The sequence below is a fragment of the Centropristis striata genome, chromosome 20 (genome assembly GCF_030273125.1).
Source record: "Centropristis striata isolate RG_2023a ecotype Rhode Island chromosome 20, C.striata_1.0, whole genome shotgun sequence".
Lineage (NCBI taxonomy): Eukaryota > Metazoa > Chordata > Actinopteri > Perciformes > Serranidae > Centropristis > Centropristis striata.
In genome coordinates, this window is record NC_081536.1 from 13,438,897 (window position 1) to 13,451,819 (window position 12,923).

The following is a 12,923-nucleotide window of genomic DNA, read 5'->3' on the forward strand; positions in this document are numbered from 1 at the left end:
TGACTGTCTGCAGACAGAACATGGCTGACCTGTCAGAAGACCAATGAGGGAAAGGCCAAATTTAGCATAATCGATCTTATTTTTACGTCGTTTCTGACCACAGTTGACCGTCGTGGGCAGCAGTTGACAACAGGTATTCAAGGTAAGCGCGAGAGCCCTCAAATATGGGTGGATTTGTTACTCCGTGTTGTTTGTTTGGAACAGCTGTAGCTAACGTTGGTGTTGGCTAGCTAAGTTGAGCTAGCTGCTAGCCAAACAGTCCCCGCTTTTTCTTCCAGAAGTCTATTTGAATATGAAAGCTAGTAGTCTGAAATCACATTTAGGCATCTAACATGTTGTCGTTTACAAATTTGCAACTTTATTATATTGCCGTTGCCGAAGCTAGTTTGTTTTTATCGGAAGTGTAGCAGCAAAACAACAGTAGTTAAAGGAAAGATAACATTGCAAGTTAAAAGGTAATTTATCGTGTCGTACTTCAAAGCCTATTAAAACAAAAGTCAATATGATCACACACACATAGACATCCCCATGATCAGGAAATTATCAGGGAGCACCAACACTTTGTATTGTGCAATCAGCTAGTTTTTGGACTTGGTCTATTGACATTGAATTTGACTCAGGACTCTTACTTTTGGCATTCACAAAGTGACATGAAAACATACAGAAAGATTTGGATGAATGATTTTTGTGCTTGGTTTATTTTACGGAGGGGAGGTTTTAACCTTTGACCAGAGGGCAGTTTTTAACCTTTGACCAGAGGGCAGTTCATACTACTGGTGGGGGCATCATATGTGATTTATTTGGCCTCTGTCACAGACCTTACCTTCTATGTCAACTGTAGTCCTCCTGTTATGTTATGGATAAATACAAGTTGTCAGCTATATGAGCCAAGGCTTTTACAGTGCTTTCAATATAGGTTTTTTGTTTTGAACAGATGCAGTATTTTGCTATTGACAATGTGTTTCCTAAGTTTGGGAGGAACTTGAAGTGACTGAACTGAAGGACATCCATAAGAAATAGTACTGTAGAAGTGTCCTGAGAGTCAGTGTAGCAGCTCCATGGCTTGTTTTTAGATTATATCATTTTATGGTTTGGGCTTTGGCACTGTTGTTATTCATGTGATAAAGACTTGTTGTTTCTAATGAAAGTCTACTAAATTACCTCTGCAAAGATTAGTTAATGAACCCATCCGTTGTCAACTATTACATTATTTGCTAACTATTTCGCAAATTAAACGGTTTGTGTTTTAATTTAAGTTCAAAATTATCTAATTCAATTTCCTTAAATGTAAATACTTTCTTATTTCAAAAAGACCCATGAAGAAGAAATTTTCGGCTTTGGGTAACACTGATCTGACTTTTTCCCATTTTTCTGACACTTCATAGACCAAAGATGATCGCTTAATTAAAAAAAAATACAACTTAAAACAGATATGCAGGGTACATTATTATACAGCAGGAATAAATGTCTTTTAAGTTGGGTTGTCCCCTAATGATTTATTAATGAGAGGTGTTTTGAATTATTAATTCCATTAATAACAAAAAGTGATCTGATTTCAGATGAGCGGGTTGCCGGATGGAATTGCAAATGGCCCAAGCAGGAGTGGACACTTGGAGAAAGATGCTCAGATTTGGGAGAGACCTTGGACTCTTGAAGAGATGCGGCAGAGCAGTGCCAACTGGTCCTTGGCAGCTGACTCAGGGGTAAGTCAAAAAACATAGTCTCCAGCTCTGCAGTAGGCCAAAAAAAACAGTAATTCATCATCCTCATCATTTATTAAATAGTCAGAGAAAAGCTGCTGAAATCTGAGTAGTGGATGGGATTGTGAAATGTGCACTGCTGTGATAAAAGGAACTCTGCAACTGTTGCTGTCTTCATAACCGCTTTTTGTTTTTCTTCACAGCTCTTCCTGTTCCTCCAAGACTTCTCCCAGAGAATGCTGTCAAAGACACATGATATTGAAAAGCAGTTGGACAGTCTGATCCGTGACACCAAGGCCACAGATAGCTGCCTGCACTCAGTCTTTAATGACTTTCTCATGCTCTCCAATACACAGTTTATAGAAAATGTAATGTATATAATTGAAACTTTTTTGTTCTAATTCTTTTTTGCTGGATATACTATAAATGGGACAGTCTACTTGTTTGTTTACTTTTGGAGCTAGAATCTTACAGTTTACCTGACATAATCTGTCTTGTAACAAAAAGGTATTTTACCTTGTGTCCTCTTACAGAGAGTGTATGATGAAGAGGTAGAAGAGACTATTCCCAAGGCCGATGCTCTGGAAAAGCAGCCTGAGCAGGTATAAAGAATTCATCTCTTCTGCTCCAAACATTTCATGAGTTCATGAGTTTGACCAAGCAGTATACAAGTGAATAACGCTTTTCAGTGTTATGATTTCAGGGATATTATTGCCGCAGTATGTGACACACATCATCCACAAGACGCTCTGTGAAAGTCCTTTTTTCTTTCCCTATAGGAGAAGACTCGAGAACAAAAAGAGGCAGAGATGATTCCCAAGATGCAGGAAGCTGTAAACCACGGTCTGAGGGTGCTGGAGTCAGCTTTTGAGCATCTGGACATCAAAGCAGGAAATTCTGATTCAGAGGATGAGGAGGTCACAGACAGAGTGGAGGCCATATTGGAGCCAAAGGTGTGCTCTTAATCTTGAAGCAGTAATTTATGAAAACTGCAGAAATGCATCTGATAACATGTATTAACACAAGTGTACTTTATCCTGTGTGTCTTTGTTGTCATGTCTTTGTAGGATCTTTATGTGGACAGACCACTTCCTTATCTGATTGGTTCCCAGGCCTTCATGGAGCAAGAGGACGTTGGACTTGGTGACCTCTCAAGTGATGGTAATATATTCATGGCAGCTTCTTCAGGCTCCCTGATATTAAACTCTTTACTTCCCCTCATGTATTTTTATGATTCTCCTTCCAGAAATGTCAGTTGACAGTGACAGAGACAGTGTAATTGAGAGCGAAGATGGCAAAGAAGCAGTTGTAAGACTTTTTCCCCCTGTTTTTTCCTGAACAGTATTTCTTTCAAGTTTTTAATTTTGCATCTTGCACAGGAAAATGTAAACCTCCTTGTATGTATCTATTTATTTTACAGCAGTCAGATGATGACTTTAATCAGGAGGATGAAGGTCACAATAATATTAGGAAGGTGAGCTTGGCTGCCTGTCAAAACACATGAAAAGTTACATTTAAACTAAACAACTTCATAACATTGGATGTTGTTCCCACACTCATCTAGAAGTCATCTATGTTGAGTTATGAGGATGACGAAGAGGAGGATGAGGATTCAGACATATTCGGAGAATCGGACGGGGATGATGATGATGACGACACAAAGGTATACCGGTACTTGTTATTATATATATGATGATATGCATTGTATGCTTTTCATGAAATTTGGGGTGCAATGGGCTAAGGATATACCATTCAATTTTAGAGCTTATCTAAATCATGTGGTGGATACACAAATTATTGTTTATTTTCGTGAAGGTTGCCCTTGAAGTTTCAGTCTCAATTCATTCAGATATGATGTACCTCAGTGCTAATCTGGTTGTTTTTTTATGTCACACTTAGAACACAGGCTCATCATCTTTTGCCGATGAGCTGGCAGCCCGAATTAAAGGTGAACCAGTTAACAAACCAGAAGGAGATCGAGCATGTAAGTCACTGTCACTATAAACCAACTGGTAGTATATCATCTCACTGTTACTCCCACTCTTCATATTTAATTTAAGGTCAACACAGCATCAGTTTTCTTTTGAGATTTAAGTAATGACATCGTTACATGTGCATGCTCATGGCTTTTGTGTTTCTATCATGTCATGTCTTGGAAGCATTGACATCTAAGAAGAAGAGTAAAAGCAGGAAAGAAGCAAAACCTGTGAAGCCCCAGGGTAGGACTTTCATTCATCATCAGTGCAATATGTTTAATTTTGTATTAGTTATTTCCACAGCAGGCTCATTGTTCCCAGTATGCTTCTCAATACTGTGTCTGTCCACTGTAACAGCAGCTGAGGAGGACAGTGATGACATGTTTAAACCACCTAAGATGGATGATGATGACTTCTCTCCATTTGGAGGGAAAGGTGGCCTCTTCAGTGGAGGGAAAGGCCTGTTTGACGATGATGACGAGGTACATTAAACGGATTTACAGAGACCCCTCTTATTATGTCCCATCTATGCTTCAGCCAAAACCTAATTTGTGTATTATGTTCTGCCATTCAGGGAGATCTTTTCGCTGAGGCACCAAAACCTCCTGCGTCCGTAGAGAAAAAGGTGCTGAATGAAAGCACAGCTCAACCTGCAGGTAAGACCTAAATCAGACTTTCGAGACAAATATGTGCAAAGCCATACAGATAGGATGGGTACAGAGATATTTATGTCTTTTTTAGTTTGTTTTTGTCCGGGCCTCAGCACTATGTAGCTATATATAAATACAAAATGGTTAATAAAACTGTGTCGGAACGGCTATAATTATTCAATCTTTTGACTTTAGTGTATGATATAGTCCTGATGCATGCATAAAGTAAACAAAAACTGGACTGGCACACTGATAATAACTTTTCTTTTCCATTCAAGAATCCAACAAACCTGGAAAGAAGATTCCAACGAGTGCCATTCCAATATTCCCAGGTAGTAGCTTGCTTGTATGACAGTTAAATTCATGTCCATGTCAACCAAACTAAATCTCTTTTTCTCCACAGAGAACAGCCTGTTCAGTTCAGGGAATGACTCTGATTCAGTGGCCAACAAGGAGAACGGGACTCCAGCTCCAAAGACCGATGCTGCCTCCCAACAGGCTCCTACAGGAGCAGGTGTTGGTGGAGTAGCAGGTGGGCTGTTTGATGATGAAGAGGAGGATGATGACTTTTTCAGCAGTAGAAGCCTGAAGAAGTCTGACTCTGGTGAGTGTGTGAGAATGGGCGCTTCAGTGATACAGTCTAGGTTCAGGTGGAATTCTCATATTCACACCGCCCTGGGTTGTTGTTTTTTTTTCTCTTTTGCAGCTGGACAGGGAAAACCCAAGAAAGCTATTGACCTTTTCGATGACGAGGATGAGGATGGTGACATATTCAGTGAGAAGTACAATACACCAACTCCAGCCCAGAGCAAGAAGGAGGTAGTGGAAGAGCAGGTTAAACAACCTGAGAAAAAGGTAAAGATCGACATTCAAGTGTCCCCATGTGGTGGCGGAATTAACAGTTTTATGCTTGCTATATAAGCATGGTGTTTTTGTGGCCTGTAGAAGATTTCCTGAAATAATGATTCATTGTTATATTTAGATGCCAGCAGGGGCCATCTCCATGTTTGGACCCGGGACTCAAAGCTTGCTCAGTGAGAGCCTGAAAAAACGTCAGCCGTCTACCAGCGAGGAGTCTGAGAAATCAGAGGAGGTCTGAATAGATCATTGTCCAACAATTTACTCCTATAAAAATCTAATTTGCTGTGTTTTCACATGCAAAATGCCAGTTTCTTTTAAACCAAAAAAGGTTTTGATCTGTCTTTTTGTTTGTCTACCATTTATTTTCTTCTGAGGTCATGTCAGCTCCTACATTGACTCACAAACTCATTTATCAGGCATGGATGCCATTAAATGACCAGTCTTAGTTGCAGTCAGTATATTGATGTTTTTTCGGAGTGCCATATTTGAGAGCAGTCTGAGAAAAGGCCAAATTTGATTTATTTTAAAATGCACTGCTGGCCTTACTACTGTTGTTACAGTTCATTTCTTTTTGCTCTCTATTGGTATTTCAAGACTAAAACCTCATACTTTTATAAAGGAAGTTAGAATTTAGGAAGCTATTCATATAAAAAGTTTATCTTCATGTTGTGTATTTCAGAACGGGCCGGCTGCAGATGCTGTGAAATCTGCTGTCAAGCAAACTCCGAAAGCCCAGACCAGAGGCCTTTTCTCTGATGATGAAGACACGCAGGTGATTATCTCAAACATCACTGTAAAAAAAGTGCTAACAATAACAATACATTTTAATCACATTATATATGTATTTGCCTTCAATAGGGATCTCCAACTATCCCTAAGAGCCAGTCTAAGCCTGAACCTGCAAGCCTGGGCAAATCCAGCAAGGCTCATTTGTCACTATTTGATGATGAAGAAGAAGAGGTTAAAATAATAAACTAATTTGTCACACATTTGGATACAGTTAAATAAGAGAGGCTTGTTTTTGCTGTGTGTACATAATAATAATCTGACTCTCCACCTTGCAGGATCTGTTTGCATCTGCATCTAAATCTAAAGCAAAATCTAATCCAGCTAAAGCCTCCACACCACAAGCCAACAAGACTGTGTCCAGCTCCCTCTTCAGTGATGATGAGGTATGAGAATACAGATATTAGACTTAACTTCTGCATACCAATATTTAATGGAGTGTACAATATGACAAATCATTTTCCTGAATATGTGAATATTACAGGACCAGTGGCTGGGTTCTAAAAGTAGTGCAGTGACGCCAGAGGTCAAGACAGGAGGGATGAAGGCCAGTGCTAGTGCCCCCTCCAGTCTCCCAAGTGCCAAAATGTCTCACAAAAGCAGCCTTTTTGATGCTGACGATGATGATGACCTGTTTGCTCCAACAACAATGTCAAGGTACGTACACTTAAAAAGGAGGAACAGGGCAAAAGCATGTCTGCTCACTGATATTAAAATCACTCACCTACCCTCTCGGTCTGGCACTCTCCATGCAGTCAGAAGAAGCCTCAGAGAGTTGCTCTCTTGTTTGAGGATGAGGGCGATGATGATGATGATGATGAAGAAGATAAAGCATCCCTCTTTGGCATCAAACCTGCTGTCAGCACAAACACTGCAGTCCCAGCTGCCAAGGTGAGTGCACTGGCTATTTTTTTAATTTATTTTAATGTTTGTCATGAAAAAAACAATTAAGTTTAATAATCTGAAGGGGTGAAGTATTTTTTGGTCGTACATAGAGGAACATTTAGATCCTTTTAATTAATTAATTAAACAGAAAACACCTTGACTTGACAGGTAAGTGAGAAAAAAATATTCTGGCAATCCATTTTCTAAATCTAATCTAAGTCTTTGTTATTGTAATACTCTTTCAGATCAGACTTTTTAAATTTGGACTACCAGAATTTTTTTTCTCACTTTCTTCTCTGGGCTTATGTAGATTGACCACAACAGTGTTGCTAAAATGTTTGAATCTGTAATAGTTCATTTATTACACCATGTAATTATCATTATCTCCCACAATGAGAGTAAATACTTTTCCTCCCTGCATTCTTCAGAAACCTGCTGTGCCCTCTCAATCGTCCCCCCTGTTGGAGAAATCAGAAGACGTTGTAGTTTCTAGGACGGCAGCGAAGGACAAGCCTTCAGAGCAGGAGAAGCCCGCAGCAAAGAAACCTGAGCCGATCCCGCCGGCACCCTCGCCAGAGATCAGCGAAAGTAAAAAGAAGCCTGCCGGAGCAGTCAGTCTGTTTGGAGGCATTGACGTGTTTGCCAACAAGCAGACAAAGAGCCCGTTGGATGAAGCTGACAATGATGACGGTTTCCTCTCCAAGGACAGCCCACCACCAAATGTCAAGAATGAGGAGAAGAAGGAAGAGAAAGTCAAAACTAACACTGTTAGTCTATTTGATGATTATGAGGAAGATGAATCAGATTGGAATGAGCCGATATTCACACCCAGCAAACCCACAGCAGCAGTAAAGGTTTGTTTTACTTACAGTAGGCCTCAGAATGGTGTGAACGAAGGATTTAGTCAAATTGGTGTGCCATTTCTCCTCCAGTTGAGTTATTTATATACATATGTGACTAATTTTTCTTTTACAGCCGACAGAGGTGCGACCACAAGCAAAGAGCACAGGTGTGTTCCAGGATGAGGAGCTGCTGTTCAGTCACACGCAGCAGAAGGACAATGACCCAGATGTTGACCTGTTTGCCACCTCAGGGAAAGCTGCGGTCAGTATGTTATCTGTTTGTACATCTGTTTCTTTTCCCCCCTGAAAGCAGCATGTTTTAGTCAGCTTGTTGGTAAGGATACATGATTATGTTTACTTTCTAGACCTCCAAGCTCAGCTCAGTGAAGCCAGCAGCACAAAGTCTGTTTGCAGATGACGATGAGGATGACCTCTTCAGCTCTACCAAGCCAAAAGCTCCTCCTCCGGTAGCAATTTACTGATGATTAAAATAATGATGGAATTCTGCTTCCCTACATTATTTTGTGTTTGAAAAAAGGATCAGCTGTCTAAATATTCATTCAACTGATCCCCAGATCTTATACCAGTGGAAAAGCTTTCATCTTTTTCTCTTGTTTTTCATTTTCATTCTCAGAAAGTAGCAGAGAAGCCCAGTAAACCTATTGACAAAGCACCACTAGCAAGTCCAGAACCTGTATCAGAGAGTCAGGTGAGTTTACTGTATGCATGTACTTCAGTAGTATCGTGAACAGTTTTGATTATTTGAGCCATAAACACACATACCTGTGCATTCATGCAGTTTTGATTTAGGGTTTATTTTTGTTTGTATTAGCTGTGTTTTATACTTTTTGATATGTTTTGTTAGTCATATCTACCACTTAATGAACTGTCTGTTAAAAGATGGTGTTGTTTCTACATAAACACAAGAAATGCCTTCATTGCAGTAAATTCTGAACCTGCTGTAATCTGACCACACAGAAACCTGCACCAAAGCCTGTAAAACCTAAAGATTCCTCGTCAAGGATTGGGAAACTTCAAGTAATATTTTTGTTTTTATTCAATCAGAAGTCTTCATTCCTGACATTTCACTCTGATTCCTCCTGAGGAAAGACTCTATTTCCTCCACATTTTCTCTTTAAGGTGTCTTTTGTCTGGGCTTTTTTCATATTCCAACTTAAAAGCTTGGCTTTTACACAGCAGTATGACTGCCGAAATGAAGACAATTATCTGTTCCGATGTCATTTTGCTAAACTGGAAAAGTTCTCTTGCTTTTTCTTTCAGTTTCACAAGATGTTATTGCATCTTGCTCTCACTTCATTTTCATGCACAGTCCTTGTTTTTTCATTTTCCTCTGAATGATCTGCTGCATTGATCACTCTGACAAACTGAAAATAGAGTAGATATTGTAAATGTGTATTTAACTTGAAGGTCTGTTTAAGTAGTCCTTGGTCAGTGTTCAGAGTCAATGGTGTATTTTCTGCCTGATGAATTATGATATTGGTATATCTGATCTTATTATATTCAGGCCAATCTGATGATCAACCCTGCTGCGTTGCTCCCTGGAGCTGTCCCCAGCATGCCAGGGGCCATTAGTGTACTCCCTGGTATGGCAGCTAGTTCTTCTTCTGGGGTGTCCAGCTCCAGCTTGAGTCCCAGCCCCGTCACAACTCCTATAGGAGCCCCGACAGAGCTTGAGGAAGGAGTGAGCTTCGACACACCAGTCCAGGTTACAACACTGCAGAGCGCACACAAGGTGGGTTTTTAATCCCTGGAGTAATATGTCTGTTATAAGTCTTTTAGTTGCTTTTCCAAGTGCAACAAGTGAACATGAACATGAGCACAGGTTACTCTGGTAAGTATTTTGCCGTGGTATTTTACGGCACCTGTGATGCCAGCGTTTCATCCTACCTAAGTCTGAAGCAAACCTTATTCCTAACCCTAACCACAGAGGGAAGCACTTTGGGAAACATTAATTTAACAAGAAGTAAGTTACTATAAGCAACCACGGACACATTCAGCTGAAAGTCACCAGTTAACATAATCACTTGTTAGACCTTAACACCGCTACTGCTGTAGCCAGTTCATATCAATATATTGAGTTTTGTGGATAAATGTGTACAAATTCAAATGGAAAAAAATCATACTTTTTCACACCTGGCAGGTACATATTGCCTAAAATTGTAAGTCTGAATGTCAGCCACATTGGCAACAAGTTTTACACAACACATTGAGTTGAATGGGAAATAGTTTATTTTTTGGGACTGTGAACATACTTTGACAATTTTAAATTGTGAGCTATTAACATGAACTAATTAATTAGTGTGAGCTGAATTTGTTAAGTGTGGAGTTGCACAACAATGGATATGATATTGTGAGTGCATATTTTCTGTCATTCAGGGTCGTGCCAAAGGTTCTGTACAGCGGAGACCCCAGTCCAGAGCGGCGAGGCAGCAAGCAGCCCAAAGATCTTCAGAAGTTAAAAAGGAGACTGTGGGCGGAGATGTTCCTGGGCCCAACCCTAGTCTGTCTGGTTTAACCTTGCCTCCACCAGAGAAGTCCAGCCAGCCGCGTGCCAGTTTGACACTACCTGACTCTGCTGCACCTGCAGTCCTGCCTGCCTCCTCACCTTCTCAGTCTTCTGTCTCTGAAGTCTCCCCCAGACCCTCTGTACTGACACTGCCAGTATCCACAAACGCTGGACATAAAGACTCCAGTAAAGACAGCAGCAGCACCAAGGTGCTGCCATCTTCTGATGAGGATGACCTTTTTGGCTCTGACAGTCTGTTTGGAGGCCCCTCAGTCACCAACACAACCATCACCAAACAAACTACCAAGACGACAGAACCTCAGGCCAGTAGTGGGATGGGACTGAAGAAAGACAAAGATGGAGACAAAAGCACTCTCCCATCCATTTTTGATGCCAGCACTGATGACATTTTCCAAAAAGTTAAACCAAGGTCAACCACTAAGAAAGCGGCCTCCTCCTTTTTGGATGAAGACGACGATGATGACATCTTTGGAGTGAGCAACAGCTCAATTCCCAAATCAAGCAGTAAAGAAATCAAGAACAGCAGTAGTTTTTCAAAGCAAGACATCTTCCAGGTACCTTTATTTTACATTGATAAAAATAGATAAAAAAGGCTTTCTGTTTGATGATAAGAAAATGTTTAATTTCTTTCCTTATCGGCTGAACTTGTGTGTTCTCAGGATGAGGTAGCCGCTGTGCCTAAAGTTCACAAGAAGCACAAAGAGAAGACCATTGATGCCAGCTTGTTTAATGACAACATAGACATTTTTGCTGACCTGACGGACACCATAAAACCAAAACAGAAGTCCAAGTCAAAGGGAGAGACCAAGTCAATATTTGATGATGACATGGGTAAGAAACAATAAAAGCCATGAAACACAATGCATGCAGTTGTGTTCTTGAATGCACACTTTTAATACTTTATGTCCTGTGGTCTACTTTTGTCAAAATTGCCTTATTTAACCAAATATTTTGTCTATATTTTTTATTTTTTAAAGATGACATCTTTTCATCAAGCACAGTAAAACCAGTCACGAAGGCTCCCCATAAATCAAAGAAAACACCACCGTCTCAGGAGACCAGTACAGCAGCAGATTCAAGCAACATATTCGATGATCCACTCAATGCTCTTGGTGGGAACTGAACTGTTGTTTCTGAGTAGCCAGATTTGTACAATTGTGGATTCATTTTTTTGTCGTATGGATCGCTGAAAGTTTGGAGATCGGATACACTGTTGAAAGAGTATTTATTCATATAAATTCATATAAATACTGTGGCTTATTTTTGGCAGATGAAGACTCAAATTAAAATTATTCCAGTCATCTTCTGGCAGCATTTCCAAAATCATCTCGGCAGCATCAGATCATATTATGTAACAGTTATTATATACTGTAATCTTTATTATACATGATAGCACTTTATAAGCATACCATTATGCTTAGCCTCAAAGCCTGCAGAAATTAACAGAAAATTGTTTTGTTTGTTTTGAAGATGTTTATCCCGTTCCATGTTGAGATTTCATGTCTTTGAGTTTGTGCCATATCATGATTATGATGAGAAATCAGTGTGTTTACTTACTGTCTTAGGCATTTTGACAATGTTTTTATTAATAAGAAATTCATCAATTTCTTAACTTTGGCTGTGATGAAAAAGGAAATCCATTTTTAATAACTAAAAAGAAACATATTTTATGCTATCTGAAATGAGTGTGATTCTTTTCGGGTCGCTTGTTTTCTGCACTGTGCCATTCTAAATTTAGATACTGATCAGTATTTAATATGAGCAGGAAGAAATGAGCTTTAGGTCTGTCATTATTAACACTATTTCTGTTTCATTTTTGGGTGAATGAGGTTTAGTGTTTTTGCCAAGGTCAGTATTCTTAATTTTTTTTTTTTAAAGGAAGAATTAAAGCTGCTCCCTTAGCATTTACATTTACATTTACATTTAGTCATTTAGCAGACGCTTTTATCCAAAGCGACTTACAGGAAGAGTAAAAGCAAACAATCAAGGTGTAGTGCAATAAGAGCTATTAGTGCATCAATAAGTGCTAGTAACAATTCTTTGAGGAGTAGAATTATCGTGTGGTGCTAGGAGATTTAAAAAGAAACCTGGCTGATAAAAGTTATATAAATTTAGTAGATATTAAGTTTAATTAAAAGCTCCAATAACTTAAGAAAAGGCATACTTTTTAGGGTCAGCGGGTGATGTTCTTGTATTTAGGGCCCGAGCAGGCAACAACCTGCGAGGTCCCTATTGTGTTTCGAATGATTTTTTTTTTTCTTCTTCCCAAATGATTGCATTTTTCACTGCCTGAACACACCCCAAAACTCATGAAACTTTAAATATAAGTCACACCTGGCGAAAAATTTTATAATCTATTGTCATCCTGAATTTCCACCACTAGGTGGCGCTATAATAAAGGAAAGTGTGTTTTGGCTAATAACTCCCACATACTTTATTGCACATTCAAAAACCTTATATCCATGCGTTCACTGAGTTGTGCTGAATCTCGTGATATAGGCCACGCCCTTTTTAGCATCGAGTTTTTTTTCCTCAAATTTGCAAAATGTCGTAAACATACTAGTATGTACTAGTTCTACACCTAGGGATTGTAAACCTACGCCCAGAGGGGAGGAGCTGAAATTCTGTGTGCAATGGATGGGAACTGTCATTTAAAATTGAACCAGTAATGCGCT

General features: G+C 39.5%; 1 protein-coding gene across 3 annotated transcripts; it reads left to right on the forward strand.

The window, feature by feature from the left end:
- Positions 1-12,125, forward strand: washc2c (WASH complex subunit 2C). Of its 3 annotated transcripts, none has more exons than XM_059359612.1 (31): positions 1-142; positions 1,560-1,703; positions 1,904-2,068; positions 2,234-2,302; positions 2,480-2,653; positions 2,768-2,861; positions 2,947-3,008; positions 3,121-3,174; positions 3,265-3,363; positions 3,600-3,684; positions 3,860-3,919; positions 4,034-4,158; positions 4,251-4,332; positions 4,605-4,658; positions 4,730-4,930; positions 5,033-5,181; positions 5,309-5,419; positions 5,867-5,959; positions 6,046-6,147; positions 6,252-6,359; positions 6,458-6,630; positions 6,729-6,864; positions 7,287-7,712; positions 7,834-7,962; positions 8,066-8,167; positions 8,335-8,409; positions 8,679-8,738; positions 9,226-9,453; positions 10,098-10,802; positions 10,908-11,079; positions 11,226-12,125. In XM_059359612.1, exons 2-31 carry the CDS (start codon positions 1,560-1,562, stop codon positions 11,369-11,371), a joined length of 4,383 nt encoding a protein of 1,460 aa, XP_059215595.1. In that variant the 5' UTR covers positions 1-142; the 3' UTR covers positions 11,372-12,125. The 3 variants fall into 3 exon arrangements, with proteins under 3 accessions (XP_059215595.1, XP_059215596.1, XP_059215597.1); XM_059359613.1 differs by having other exon boundaries at positions 4,037-4,158; XM_059359614.1 differs by lacking the exon at positions 8,679-8,738.
- Positions 12,126-12,923: the final 798 nt, after the last annotated feature.

What these genes read in the sequence shown, in the direction of transcription:
- washc2c (XM_059359612.1), top strand. Translation starts at nt 1,560, where the DNA reads ATGAGCGGGTTGCCGGATGGAATTGCAAATGGCCCAAGCAGGAGTGGA. An exon ending in AAGCACAGCTCAACCTGCAG is followed by an intron (nt 4,333 to 4,604) that starts GTAAGACCTAAA and finishes TTTCCATTCAAG; the next exon opens with AATCCAACAAACCTGGAAAG. An exon ending in CCTGAAGAAGTCTGACTCTG is followed by an intron (nt 4,931 to 5,032) that starts GTGAGTGTGTGA and finishes TCTCTTTTGCAG; the next exon opens with CTGGACAGGGAAAACCCAAG.